At 36.7% G+C, this 14,185-nt stretch overlaps 2 protein-coding genes across 3 annotated transcripts; both read left to right on the plus strand.

The window, feature by feature from the left end:
* The first annotated feature begins 2,337 nt into the window (after positions 1-2,337).
* On the plus strand, positions 2,338-4,601 carry LOC113046338 (protein PIH1D3-like). Its single transcript, XM_026207227.1, has 6 exons — positions 2,338-2,500; positions 2,579-2,657; positions 2,975-3,080; positions 3,161-3,257; positions 4,004-4,089; positions 4,172-4,601. Exons 1-6 carry the CDS (start codon positions 2,414-2,416, stop codon positions 4,299-4,301), a joined length of 585 nt encoding a protein of 194 aa, XP_026063012.1. The 5' UTR covers positions 2,338-2,413; the 3' UTR covers positions 4,302-4,601.
* A 726-nt stretch (positions 4,602-5,327) lies between these two features.
* On the plus strand, positions 5,328-11,346 carry LOC113045079 (type I phosphatidylinositol 4,5-bisphosphate 4-phosphatase-A). 2 transcript variants are annotated; one of them, XM_026205217.1, is made up of 8 exons: positions 5,328-5,589; positions 7,004-7,197; positions 7,695-7,801; positions 7,929-8,034; positions 8,213-8,265; positions 8,658-8,704; positions 9,330-9,420; positions 9,748-9,849. In XM_026205217.1, the coding sequence occupies exons 1-7, from the start codon at positions 5,472-5,474 to the stop codon at positions 9,416-9,418; spliced, it is 714 nt and encodes a 237-aa protein (XP_026061002.1). In that variant the 5' UTR covers positions 5,328-5,471; the 3' UTR covers positions 9,419-9,420; positions 9,748-9,849. The 2 variants fall into 2 exon arrangements, with proteins under 2 accessions (XP_026061002.1, XP_026061001.1); XM_026205216.1 differs by lacking the exon at positions 8,658-8,704 and having other exon boundaries at positions 9,748-11,346.
* The last annotated feature ends 2,839 nt before the right edge of the window (positions 11,347-14,185 follow it).

The raw sequence follows: 14,185 nt of genomic DNA on the forward strand, positions 1-14,185 counted from the left end.
CTTAAGTAAAAAAGTACTGAAAGATAGATGTTTGCAATTTTATATAGGCTAATTTAATTTTATATTAGCACTTTTTTTTTTTTATATAATCCTACTGCTCAAAATACCTGGGATTTTTTTCCAAAATAACCACTATATGGAGTCAAGATATATTTTTGTTGTTGATATGGACTACGCTTATGAGAGTAATGTTCACTGTGAAGCTTACACTGTGATGTACCTGAGAGAAAACAGAGATGATAATCTGATCTTCACCCGTAAGAAAAAAGTATTTTAAAGTTTGTGGTTTTACAGAACACCACAGTTATATATGACAAGATAATAAGGCCTGAAGTTAGGAAGAACATCTTAAGGAAAATATAATTATAATTATTATAATTATTCTTAATGATTTTTTTCCTTCTCAAACCTTGTCTGCGGTGTAAGAACACCCCTGGCCAAACGGGGTGCATCTCTTCCCCTCTTTGATAATTACTGTAGTTACCATGTTCTGAACATCACATCCTTTCTTTTCTCCCCAGATGTAATCTATATATCTATATCTATCTATCTATCTATCTATCTATCTATATATATATATATATATATATATATATATATATATATATATATATATATATATATATATATAGGTGGTTGAATAAAAATATTTGGACATTATTTATAAAAATTACCTCAAGTTAGCACCAGCAAGCCTGCTAGACATTTAGCATCAGCTACAATATTTACTTATTTTCAGTACCGTTCTGAATAAACATTCATGTCTGTCTAACGTTACTCGTCTAAAAAAAAAGCAACCGAGTCGCCAACAGGCTCCGAAGTGCCGATCTGAATCAACGGAGTCGCGAACATGCTCCGAAGTGCCGATCGGTATCAACCGAGTCGCGAACATGCTCCAAAGTGCCGATCTGAATCAACCGAGTCGGGAACATGCTCCGAAGTGCCGATCTGAATCAACCGAGTCGCGAACAGGCTCCGAAGTCCTGATCTGAATCAACCGAGTCGCGAACAGGCTCCAAAGTGCCGATCTGAATCAACCGAGTCGGGAACATGCTCCGAAGTGCCGATCTGAATCACCCGAGTCGCGAACAGGCTCCGAAGTCCTGATCTGAATCAACCGAGTCGCGAACATGCTCCAAAGTGCCGATCTGAATCAACCGAGTCGGGAACATGCTCCGAAGTGCCGATCTGAATCAACCGAGTCGCGAACAGGCTCCGAAGTCCTGATCTGAATCAACCGAGTCGCGAACATGCTCCGAAGTGCCGATCTGAATCAACCGAGTCGCGAACATGCTCCGAAGTCCCGATCTGAATCAACCGAGTCGCGAAAATGCTCCGAAGTGCCGATCTGAATCAACAGAGTCGCGAACATGCTCCGAAGTGCCGATCTGAATCAACAGAGTCGCGAACAGGCTCCGAATTGCCGATCTGAAAACTTCGACCAAAGAATGTAAAAAATAATTCTATTTCTCTAATAACTTTAACTCTACAACTCTATGAAAGACTCAGATCACGTATCTAAAAATAAATCGCTATAGTAAAAGAGAGAGGAGTGAAGTTTCCTACCACTCTGCTGTGTTTGGTCCTCAAGCGTGTCTGACGCTCCGCTGCGCGTCTCCGCCCCTCACACGCGCGTTTACAGCGCTAAATTAATCATCTTTGCTAATTATTATACATTTACTTCATTGTCAGCTTCAGGTACTTCATTTATTATTGTTCAATGAACTGTTTGAAACAAAAAAAGGTTGTATTTCAGTAATAATTCTAAATTATCAAAATAAAAAATATAAAATAAATAATAAAAAATATGATTTTCAGTTACAATAATTAATCCTAAATTCCGACATTAATAACTTACTTTTAGCAACATCAGACGCACGCTTACAATATCTCCCGGTTCTTACTTCTGTAGACTCACACTGAACGGTTCATTTGAATCAGTGAGTGGTCGACTCCAGAACAGCTGCAATCGGATCATTCTAATTCGTAAACGAATCGTTTGGTGCGATTCGCGATCCGATTTAAAGGATTATTTTGAAAAGACTCAGTTCGTTCATGATGAATCAGACACCGCTTCTGCGTGTCGGAGCATTATAGGGAGTAACGATATGTTTTATGAAATGTAGTGAAGTTAAAAGTACGATGCTTTGGAATGTAGTGAAGTAAAAGTAAAAGTTACTCAAAATAAAACTACTTCAGTAAAGTACAGATACTTGAAAAATGTACTTAAGTACAGTAACGAAGTAAAGCTACTCCGTTACTGTCCACCACTGAAAGTTTTACGCCATGTTATTCAAATAAGAAAACGCGGCGTGCAGTCACCATGGAAACGCTAAACAAAGTACCCGGAAGAGCAGCGTAAGCATATAAAACTCACTGTCGTCTTCCAGTCCAAACTTTCCGAATAACAGAGATGGAGGGTCTCGCGTCCGTGCATGATCTCCAGGCGCTATCCGCTCTGCTCTCTCCAAACCCTGAAGATGACGAAGAAGATCTCCAGGTTTGAACCGCTATCAAGCGCTGTTTTGTAAAACGTTTGCGCACGGATGCAAGTTGATGAATTATCTTCTTTTTTTAGGAAGTGAAGCCCATGGCTAGGATGGGCCCGGGACATATCGGCTCTCCTGCTGCACCTTCGGAAAAAAAGAACAAAGAGGGTATACTCTGTTTATGTTATATATCATAGATGTAAGGCAATAATGTGCAATATAACGCAAAATATAAATTGATGTTATCATACGTTTAAAAGTTATTTTGTATAAATAAGTAAAATAATAAAAAATATTTAATAGATGATATAATGTTTTATTTTATTTACTTCATAAATAATTTACATATTTTTAAATGTATCTACAATTTCTTTGAACTTGTGAAAAATCGTCACGTTATTGTCATGCTGCTACTTATGGGTTTACTTTTGAGAACATTAAAGCATCCTCTTTCTATATCCTCTTTCTCTCTCTCTTCCATTAAGGTAGCACTGCCTATGTGAAGAAGAATAGCAAAAACATCTGGGATGAGGATGAAGTGACTGAGGGAGCACATTTTGATGACCTCACCGACCCACGGCCACAGCCAGAGTAAAACAAAAGACATGCATGACAGAATCACATGAGATGTAATTAAGCTGGCCACTCACTGTGTGTTTTTCTTTGTTTAGGTATGAGATTGTGCTGAAGCAGTCAGTTGGGACTGAAGATTTGTTTCTTGGCTTGAGCAGAAAGGACCCTTCATCCATGTGTTGTGACAGCATGCTGGTACTCTTTATTATTAACTCATTACATTTTAAACATTAATAGCATCTTTATAAGAGTTCTTAAATAAAAGTGTTAGCAAAGTTACATTTACTTCAAAGAATACATTGTTTAGAAACATCACTATAATCCTCCCCAAAAACCTCCATCTTACCAATGAATGTCTTGCCAAGTAAAAAGCTGTGTGTTTGTAATTAAACAAATCCATCAAAACATTTTCAACTTTAAACCATTGCTATCATCTTTTCATCTCTCTCTCTCTCTCTCTCTCTCTCTCTATATATATATATATATATATGGATTTTATTTCTTCTGCATATTTTCATTTTTGGGTGAACTATTTTGCTTAAGAGTTGCATGGACCTTTCTGAAGAGTTACTGTTCACTTAAATGCAGAGTGATTAGCACAACTGTTAAGAAATATTGAGTAAGTAGTTAACTCTCAACTCAAGTTTTGTGGATTTCCACACTATGAATTCCAAACTTTTTAAACCAATGTAAAGTTTCAAAGATCTAAAACTTAAAATTCAGTAATGAAATTTAATGGAAAGAAAAAACGGCTGGGGTTTGAAACATCCTTTCTCATGAAAGAGATAAAGTTGGCTTTGATGGTGCATTAAAAACAGATAGCAAAGGCTGATTGGAATAAATGCATTTGTCTGTCCTCAATTGAATGAGTTGATCTTCATTTTAACAGTTGCATTGTCAAATTAATCTAACAAAATCTCTCTTTTTTTCTCTCATGCAAGGTAAGAGTTAAACTGCCAGATACAAAAGCATCTGATTTGGTTCTGGATGTGAGGGAGACATTTCTTGATCTCAGAACTCCAAAGTAGTAAGTAAACTATTAGGATTTTTTTTGTTTTGATCTAGTATTCACTATATAAGTAAATATCTGTGCATCTTGTTTGTTTCAGTAAGTTGGGCCTTCACCTGCCTCACCCAGTGCACAAACAGGAGGGGAATGCCAGATTCATTGTAGAGAGAGAAGAACTGGAGATCACACTGCCCATGAACAGACCAATGGACTGCATCAACCTGACATGAGAGAAACAGAAAGAGTGACAGAACCATGAGCTGCGTCAGTTCAGAATAGACAGTGTGGACAACTTCTACAGATACAGCTCTGCAGCCTTTTACTGACAGTCTTAAATCCAACCCATGAAATATGACCCATGAGTTACCTCACTTATCAATTAACACCAGAACCAGGAAACAAATATATAATGTTTTTAAAATCAACTCAATTCAGGGGGAAAGGAACAGGTGCCTGTTTAGTTATTCAGTATTATAAAACTGTTTTAATTATTTTGTAAGTGTAATAAAATGGTGAATCCTTTTATTTCATGATTGCTTCTCTTTGTGTTATCAAATAATAGTTTAAAGCAAACTGTATGAATTATACAACTGTATTGGCTTAGCCAATTAGAAGATTTCACCATAAAAGTGACCCTGGACCACAAAACCACTCATAAGGGTCGATTGAGGTGTCTGCATATTCTGAAAGCTGAATAAATAAGTTTTCCATTGATGCATGGTTTGTTAGGATTGGAAAATTTGACACAAATATCTGAAAATTTGGAATCTGATGGAGCAAAAAAATCTAAATATTGAGAGAATCGCCTTAAAAGTTGTCCAAATGAAGTTCTTAGCAATGCATATTACCTATCAAAAAGTGTTAGGAAATTTACTAAATATATTCACAGAACATGATCTTTACTTAATAACCTAATTATTTTTGGCATAAAATAAAAAAATTTTTTTACCCCTATTGCTGCAAATACGCAACTACAAATAAATCTTCAAAGCAGTCCTTGACTACCTACTAATCATAGGCAAGGAAAAAATCTTTATATTCCATACTGCACTGTTTAATTTGATCCCATTCTTCTAAATGCTTTATTACTGGTGTTTATTACAGGCATTTTTAAAGCAGACTGTAGGAGAATGTGCTTCATTTCTGCCCGCACACATTTGTGAGAAGACACACCTCTTGTGTATACAGTAATTCTGTAAGTGACAGAATAAACAGCGTGTCGTGCATTATTGCTCATGGGCATCATGCAATACACCCCCCGAGCACACGGATGCGCACACGCGTTGCCACAGCAGTGGACGTACGCGTGACGCAGGCGCGGGCTCCACACACACTCTCTCCGGTAGCACAACAATACACGCTCTCGCCGCTCCCCCTCCTCCTTACGCCTCGCTCTCGGTATGGCGGACGGCGAGCGGTCCCCGTTGCTCTCGGATCTCGGCGATGGAGCTTTGGGCAGTGGTAACGGCGGGATGTCTCCCGGGGTGGCTTCACACGGTGCTCCCAACAAACCGCAGAGTGAGTAAAACGTTAGCGAGCGCGGCGGTTTTCTGCGCTGTCACGGGCCTCGCGCGCACACACACACACACACACACACACACACCAGAGCATTTACTACGATATCGGTTCGGTAGCGTTTCTGTGCGGTTATTCGTGCTTTAGTTTGCATGCTGGTGATTTTGGAGGCAGGACCCGAGCGGATGGGTTTCTGACGGATCGCAGTGGAGAGGCAGATACATAAAGATGCTGCTCCGCTTACAATGCAGTAGCGTACAATACACCTGCGTCGGGAAGATGAGATTAGTTTGTCAAACAAAATAATGTTGAATTGATCATTTTGTAATCCTACACAGAAAGCTGTTAAGCAGCTAATGAATGAGCATCACTGTTGGGTTGTCCAGGTCTGTTTACTGCTCTGTTATCTGCCATCCCGTGACAAATTATATTAATAATAAGGCAGTATTTACTTAAACTAGTCATATGACTGAAGACGACTGTACAAGGGGTTCCAGTGTCCCGATTTAACCACATTTACCGGTGAGTCGGCGTCTCTGCATTACACATTTACAGTATTCTGCTGTATCCGCCAACTCCTGCTACACCCAAACACAATTGATAAACACATATTCTGACCATTCAGAAAGCCTGAAATTATTGCCTGAGGAGACCACAGCCAATCATTGCGCAAAGTGGGCGGGGCCAATATAAAGTTACTAAAGGACGTGCTGATGATTTTGGGGTGGCAGTTTTTAACTGATGTCTGTGATGCCGGTGAAATGTTATCATCATCATCATGTTTAAGTTTTATCACACTGACATTGGGTTTATAACTTGATTTTGGGATCTTTCAATAGCTAATAGCTACTTCAAATATCCTCACAAATCAGTTTTACCATGTTCCACTGTATTTGTGAGCACATTTTCAAAAATGTGTCCCCCACAACTATAGGCAAATGTGTACATGATCTACTAGGCACATTCCAGCAGTCTCCTTATAAAGCTCCTTTCAGCAGATCTCGAGGCCAAATCTGATTTTCTTATTAATCCTAATGGCCTGGGTGACAGAGAACAGTTTCAACTTCCCAAAGTCTCAGTGTCCAGTTTAAACTTTCAAAAGTAAATGAAACTTTCATGTTTTCACTTCATGTTTTTACGCCATTTTATGAGCCAATATGTCTAGTATCTTTGCTAAACTGATAATACAGATGCTGTTATTCAGAAATTATGGACGGACTGTATAAATTAAACATTCACAGCATTGAATTAGTGATAGCGGAATCAAAAACATATAAAACTACACATACATGAATAAATCATTCACAATAAGATCTCTAACATGCATTTTGAAAATAGTTAGGATGTATTTTAATTCTATCCTGACTTCTGGTGCTGTAAAACCTGCATGATTGTTTATCAAAATCTTTCTTTTTAGGTTTTCCTCCGTTCCCGAGCTCGACTCAGCCTCCTGTGTTGATGAGCGAGAACCCTCCTCCATATTCCCCGCTGACGTCTCCAGAAAGTGGAAGTGCTCCGGTCATCAGCTGTAGGGTGTGCCAGTCGCTCATCAGCGTCGAGGGCAAAATTCACCAACATGTGGTCAAGTGTGGAGTCTGCAACGAAGCTACAGTGAGTTAGGACGGAGCACATGTACACTTCACACATGGTTTAAAATCTCAAGATGGATTAATTAGCTAGCATATCAACTTTTGAACAAATGTGAAATTATTCTGAAAAATTGTTTGCATGCTACAGCTATTGAATCAATTGGTCAAGAATGTAAACAATACAGTTTTATCAATGCCAAGAATATGCAGATAAATGTAATAGGGTTGACGTAGGGTTCATGTGCTTTTTTCAGCAAATATTTATACACTACCATCCGAAAGTTTGGGCTCAGTCTCTTATGCTCAACAAGACTGTATTTAATTTTGAACAGTAGTGTATATGCATTGAATGATTCAGCATTACAGCAACATAGTAGAATTAATTTGTTTAAAATAACTTCATGTAGTAAGTAACCACACACACTTTCATTTTTGGCTAACTCGAATTAACTCTGTCTCTTTTCTGTCTCTCTCTTCTCCTTTCTGTTTTTTTTTTTCATTAACCTTCATTCTCTCCAGCCCATAAAGAATGCCCCCGCAGGGAAGAAATATGTGCGGTGTCCTTGTAACTGTCTTCTCATCTGCAAGGTCACATCCCAAAGGATCGCCTGCCCTCGGCCTTATTGGTAAGAGAGAGAGAACCAGTTAAATTTAAAACGAATGAAATCCTTTCACACTAATAAAGGTCATCTTGTCACAGTCAGGATTGTGCAAGTAAAGAATTAAATGTGTTTGTCTGCTCGTCTTGGCTAGTAAGAGGATCATAAATTTGGGGCCAGTCCATCCGGGTCCAGCCAGTCCAGAACCACAACCGTCTGGAGCTAGAGTTTCCTGCGGACACTGCAGCAACACTTTCCTGGTACATGCATGCATAATATAGTAACATCCTACTGTATCATTATCCACTGCAGTGACATGTTGACCGAATCACTCGGCTCAGGTTCAGAACCCAGTCGACTATCAGATGGCTATTTATTCTTGTTTTATTTATGCTACTGCCTCACATTAGCTGCTCAACCACTTTCTCATCATTTCAGTGGACTGAATTTACTGACAGGACGCTGGCTCGATGCCCCCATTGCAGAAAAGTGTGAGTATTTTATCAGCCGATATTCACAACACATTTAGCATGAACCAAATAAATCAAACTATTTTATTAAATGGCAAACAAGTCAACATTTCGTCTCTTTGTCAGGACACACCGCTTTGGCTTCTGAAATGCATTGCTGCCTTTTACTGGCTGTAATTTTTTCTATGTTATGTCACATAACATTTTAACATCCTGTCCTAACTTATTGCCTATAGACTATTAAGCTGTTCTTTGACTGATTTCCTCATATCTATGGCTCTTGTCAAAACATTGCTCTGTTTGTTTGAGCATACAGACAAAGCAACATAGGCTCAGCCAATGGCATGAGTTTGGGGCGGGACTAACTGTTTCTCCAACCAATAGAGCACTGCAGTGATGACATATTTTTGTAGGCCGGCCCAGAAGTTAGCATCACCTTGGTTCCCTCAACAAAAACCAAGTAGGATTTCCCATTGGATTTTGGATTACTGCAAAAATAAACTCTGTGACCAACATTATTCTTACATGATATTCACAAATTAACAGTTTTAAGAAGGTGAAGCCTAATTTGAAGCTTAACATAGGCTATGAACTACAACATGGTCACACGACTTCAACGTTTTCAAATCTTTTCCTATTATATATATATATATATAAAAAAGGTTTTTAAGATCACCATTCTGAACACAATGAGGTTGTGAAAGCAGACCAGTCAGTAGAAGAGAGTGAAGACATTTAATGTCCCAGACAACATCTGTAGTTGCATTTAGCCACTTGTTAGCAACTGCCGGTTTCAAAAGACAAAAAAATAAATAAAACAAGGCAGTATTACTAATGTATTTTATGTCTTAGAGTAAAACATAAAAAAAATCATTGATACTCGTGTTAGCCACAGACCTTATTTCAGGCATTTAACAAAACACTTATTCAAAAAACAATGAACAGTCATTATTTTTATAATGCTGTGTTCTGATGCTAGGTGGCAGAGAAATTTCACACAGTACCTTTAAATAGTTTTGCATGTTCCATTGAATTAACTCTACTGTTCCTCTGATTGGTCTCTTCCTCCGATCTTTCCTCACCAGATCTTCAATTGGCCAGAGATATCCGAGGAGGCGGAGTCTGTGGTGTTACCTGCTGTGCGTGCTATTTAGCATCACAGCTGCTGGTCTGATTGTGAGTGTGCACTTCAGTATGTTTATTCAACATCTAAATGTATGCATGTGTTTTAATAGTTAACACTATTGGCATATCTCTTCATCTGAACAATTTCTGTTGTTTTTTATTAGATCTATGAATAAAGTATAGTTCAAATCATTGTCTTGAAATACACTTTTTTTTATTGTCACCCATCTAATTAGTTAGTTGTCCACTGTTCATCATCATAACAACCGTTTAAACATTTTTGGTGGTATCTGGTGTTTAAACGTTGTTGTAAAGTGTGATCACTTGAACTTGATTTTTGTATTCTGTTCTTTAAAATCTGATTTTGTTTGTCTCTAGGCAGGGACGTGGTCCCAGGCACGTGTGTATGGGGGTATTTATGCCTCCTGGGCGGCGGTGTTGTTACTGGTGGTGTTGACGCTGGTCAGGGGACTTTACTGGAGCTGCATGAGGGTCAGCCAACCTCTTCACAACCTCACATAGAGAGAGAGAGAGAGAGAGACACGGCAAGAGAGGGGGGCCGAGATTAGGGCTGGTGGGAAAAAATAAAGTCCACAGTAAAGGGGTAGAGAGAATCATGGTTAACTCTTAAAGCTTGATTGTAAAGGCTGTAATGAAAGGTCAAAGTAAAATCCAGGCTTGAGAAACACGTTGGGGAAAAAAGCTATTATGGCAAAGAAGATTAGTGTTTTAAACTTATTTTTATTCAGAAGCTTTCTTTGGATGTGTTTTCATCCGTGAATAGAAACGGAATTGTTATTCATGGTTAGATGCAAACGAGATTATAATTCCAAATGCTCCCTCAGTTTTAACCATTTACAGACATAAAGGTTATGTAACATACTCTCAAAACACACATTACTCAATCTGTACATCTTAAATGAACTACACTACTAAAGAGAAGACACCAATTCAACCACATTCAAACCTTCGACAAAACATTCACTGCTTCTCTAGTGTCCAAATACATTCAGAAGCCTTACAAAGAGAGGAAGTACAGGTGGATCTCCACTAGAGGGTGTTGCAAAACCACACACACACACACACACACACACACACACATACACACACCTGTTCAAACACTGCGATTTCAAATAATTTTGACCAGAACATGATTAACAAATGCGCAAAACCATTGTGTATCTGATTTTTCATAAACACTTCAAGTGTATAATTGCGCTCAAACACTCTTGTCTCCCTCTTTATCTTTAGTTGTAAATGTTAAAAATGGTATTTTTTTACAATTGTGAATTTTGTTTATAAATATTTGTTGTTTATTTCATGAATGTCTGAATCGTTGCACTGTAGCTGTAACACGCTGTGATTCCTTTTTTATGTTTTGATTTAATTTGCAAAATCACTACTGAAAAATCACTACTGATAATGGTTTGACTGGAACGAATATTGATATTACAGCCATGCATACCTTCAGAATCAGAAAAGAAAAGCGATGAAGGCCAGTTGTGTTTCATGGACTTTATCAAAAGGGTCATTTACCTTTCTTCTCATGTTCATGTGAAGTTAATCCTCATTTTCAGGTACTGTATGTTTGATTATGTTCGAACCCTGATTAAGTGATACTAATGAGATTAATCAGACACTAGATTTGGATTCTACACTCCGAATTCAGAGTCTGTTGGTTTGTGTTTGTAAAGATGGGAAAATACAATTAAGATGCTGTTCTCATCGCCAATGTTCTTGCATTATATTCCTCATAAATATGCTAAATACATATGGTCCTAACTGCAAATCTGGAATTCAGAATCTGTATTCTGTCGTAAGAGAACATGTCAGGTCTGGAATCCCAAACAAGAGGTCAGGATGTTATTTATATAGAGCAGAAGGCCAATGATGGAGGTCTCCTCTGAATTTGTTTACATATGAGATTAAAATTACACGTAATTAAAATGATGATGAAGTAATAAAACAGTAAAAACACTTGTGTTGCATCTCATTTTGTGACGGTTTGTGTGTGATTCACTTGATGCAGTTGTTTTGGCACTCTTCCGCTCAATGTCTCTGGCCATTTGTCTCTTGTTTCGGGCGGATTTGTTATTGTCCTCGAAACAGACTGATAGAGGCATGGGAAACATACAGAAAGCTTTTAGAAACCACAACTCCCCTGAGCCAGGCAGAGAGAGGTTTGTCAGCAGTAATGGAAGAGAAAGAGCAGAGATCTGGGGACAACAGATAGTTGATTGACCACAAAAAAAAAATCTCTGTGAAACACACCTCATTCCTAATATACAATCATATGGTTGTATATGTCTCCTCTCTTGTTCTAATTCTAGTTTTGTTTAGTTCAATTTAATGTGCTTAACTGCTATACGAACTACAAATAGTATGTGTTTGTGGTACTTAGATGTGCACAATGAAAAATGGTCCAAGATAACTATTATAAAGTAAACTTGTCAACAGTTGCACAATAAAAAAGTTATTTTATTGTAAAGAAACAATAAAAAACAGAAAATTAAATCTGCAGAGCTATCCAGGGAGATGAAATTTTCCAAATACTCTCTGAAGAAGGAAGTCATTAATTAATTTCTAATCAAGAGTAATTAGTATTTTTGGCATTAAGAGCAGACATCTTTGTCTTGTTTTAATGGCATAACTGAGTAACGAGAACTGGTGCCATATCAAAAGTCAATTGTCATAATTTAATTGGAGGAAACGGGTAATATTAATAAATCAATGTTTATTTCATAAATTAAAATCTCTATGCTTTAACAACTGAATTAACAATGCAGAAATAACTAGGAAAAAAATAATAGGAGAGAAATAAGAAAGTAAGATACATTTTTAATAAATAACTATAAAGATGAAAAATAAAACTCAATATCTAATCAAAAGTTTAATGATAAAAAACTTGTGCAAGGCAGATTAATCTGTTTCGATCCTATTATACAATCAATTGTGCATTTACACAATAACACGTTTTTTTATGTATTTATTTGGCATTACTAAAACTCAATTTTGCAAAGTTTAGATTATTGAGGTAATAAAATATAATTTCTTTTTTTTTTCTACTTAAAAATATCCTGTTTAGTTTGATGTGTTACTAGTGCTTTCTGTGTAAACTTTTTTTCTGAGTAGATTTATATTGCCAATGTGTTTCAAAATAAGTAATATAAAATAAAACAAGATGAAAAGATAAAAAATTTAAATGACATTCAACTAATAAATCAAAAGTTCAATGATATGAGACACAGTGTCAAGGCAGATTAATTTGTTTAAATTATATTCTAATCTAATATGCTTTTACACAAAATCAAGGCATTTGCAGTCTGCAATAATGCATTAAATAAAATAATATATTACAAGTTGTTATTGCATAAGATTGAAAAAATTTAATAAAGGTCCAATTAACTAAGAAAATCCCACATCACTAATTAAATATAAATTCATTTAAATAAAACCATTTACTATTAATAAATGTAAATGTAAATAAAGCTGAATAATAAACAAATATTTTGTTCAGTGAGTGAAACTCTTTTTCTCTGTTGTGTCTCAGAGGAGAGAGTGAGTTCTCAATGAAATCAACCCAATCTCAGATTACTGAGCTTGCACAAACACACAAGAGCTTTTTATACTCTTAACGCATAACAGGATTCTTTCTTAAAGATGAGCCCTGTGACCTTATACAAACACACACACACACACACACACAGAGTCTGTGTCACACCTGTTAAGCGCATGCACTCTATCAGATCTGCAAGTCTCCTCCTCCGCTCTCAGCGTGAACGGAAATAAGCAGCTGTAAGAAGGATAGAGAGGGAGATCTGGGAAGAAAGGATGAGAAGGAGAGGAGAATGAAAAGATAAGATGAACTGATGAGGAAGGGGTATAGCTTTTGCACTGTCCACTTTAAAACAAACAATTCATTTAGACCATCTAATCCTCACACACAGTTCAGATGTGAGAAAATTTTAGCTGCAAATTAAATTCAAATGCTAAATTAGAGTGATGGACGATGCAAAAAAAATGTTTTAAGGTTTTTAAAAGTGCATTTGATTTTGTGTATAACTTAACTGTACCCATAATTTCAGAGGTCTTATGACCTACAGTCCTACAGCTAAAAGCATAACATTCAATTCAATTCAATTCAAATCATGAATTACTGATGTCTGTCTGGAGCAGAATTTGTGTGTACACTGGAATTAAAAGCCTCTGGTGTCACCTGTCACACTGCAGAGTGTGTGTAGACAGAGAGATATGAAATCATCATTCATTTCTTAATTCACAGTTTATTTCACCCTTATTGAAAAATGCTGCTTTGGTATGAGTTCCAAGTTTTAACAGATTTATTTTGCATGCAATTTTACTGGTAAAGTGTATATATAATAATAATCATGTGTAAATGTTTATTTAATTGTATTAAGATGTGTGTTTTGATGTGAGACAAACATATAATAAATAAATATTTAGGGCCTTTTTCTATATCTTAAATATTATATTTTAATATATTTATTAATCTTATTATTATTATTATTATTTTGTAAAGTTCAATGTAACAATTCAAGTAATTCTATATTTTATTTTTATATTGGTTATAATGTAGGCTAAAGTATTGCATCATATCATCATATAGTTAGCTAATTTAACTTACATTAGCTAAATGTTAACTAAGATCTCTCTTTCTCCTTCTGTGTTAAACCGGGCAAAATCACATCCAGTACAAAATATTCTCCAAAAATGAAAGCTTTGATATCACCTATGTCAGTTTGGATTGGGAGAGAGAGGGAGAGAGAAGGAGATATCAGGGATGAAGGTATGACAT

Source organism: Carassius auratus, chromosome 27 (assembly GCF_003368295.1).
Source record: "Carassius auratus strain Wakin chromosome 27, ASM336829v1, whole genome shotgun sequence".
Lineage (NCBI taxonomy): Eukaryota > Metazoa > Chordata > Actinopteri > Cypriniformes > Cyprinidae > Carassius > Carassius auratus.

What these genes read in the sequence shown, in the direction of transcription:
- LOC113046338 (XM_026207227.1), top strand. Translation starts at nt 2,414, where the DNA reads ATGGAGGGTCTCGCGTCCGTGCATGATCTCCAGGCGCTATCCGCTCTG. An exon ending in GACCCACGGCCACAGCCAGA is followed by an intron (nt 3,081 to 3,160) that starts GTAAAACAAAAG and finishes TTCTTTGTTTAG; the next exon opens with GTATGAGATTGTGCTGAAGC. An exon ending in TGTGTTGTGACAGCATGCTG is followed by an intron (nt 3,258 to 4,003) that starts GTACTCTTTATT and finishes CTCTCATGCAAG; the next exon opens with GTAAGAGTTAAACTGCCAGA.
- LOC113045079 (XM_026205216.1), top strand. Translation starts at nt 5,472, where the DNA reads ATGGCGGACGGCGAGCGGTCCCCGTTGCTCTCGGATCTCGGCGATGGA. An exon ending in TGCTCCCAACAAACCGCAGA is followed by an intron (nt 5,590 to 7,003) that starts GTGAGTAAAACG and finishes CTTTCTTTTTAG; the next exon opens with GTTTTCCTCCGTTCCCGAGC. An exon ending in TGCCCCCATTGCAGAAAAGT is followed by an intron (nt 8,266 to 9,329) that starts GTGAGTATTTTA and finishes TTTCCTCACCAG; the next exon opens with ATCTTCAATTGGCCAGAGAT.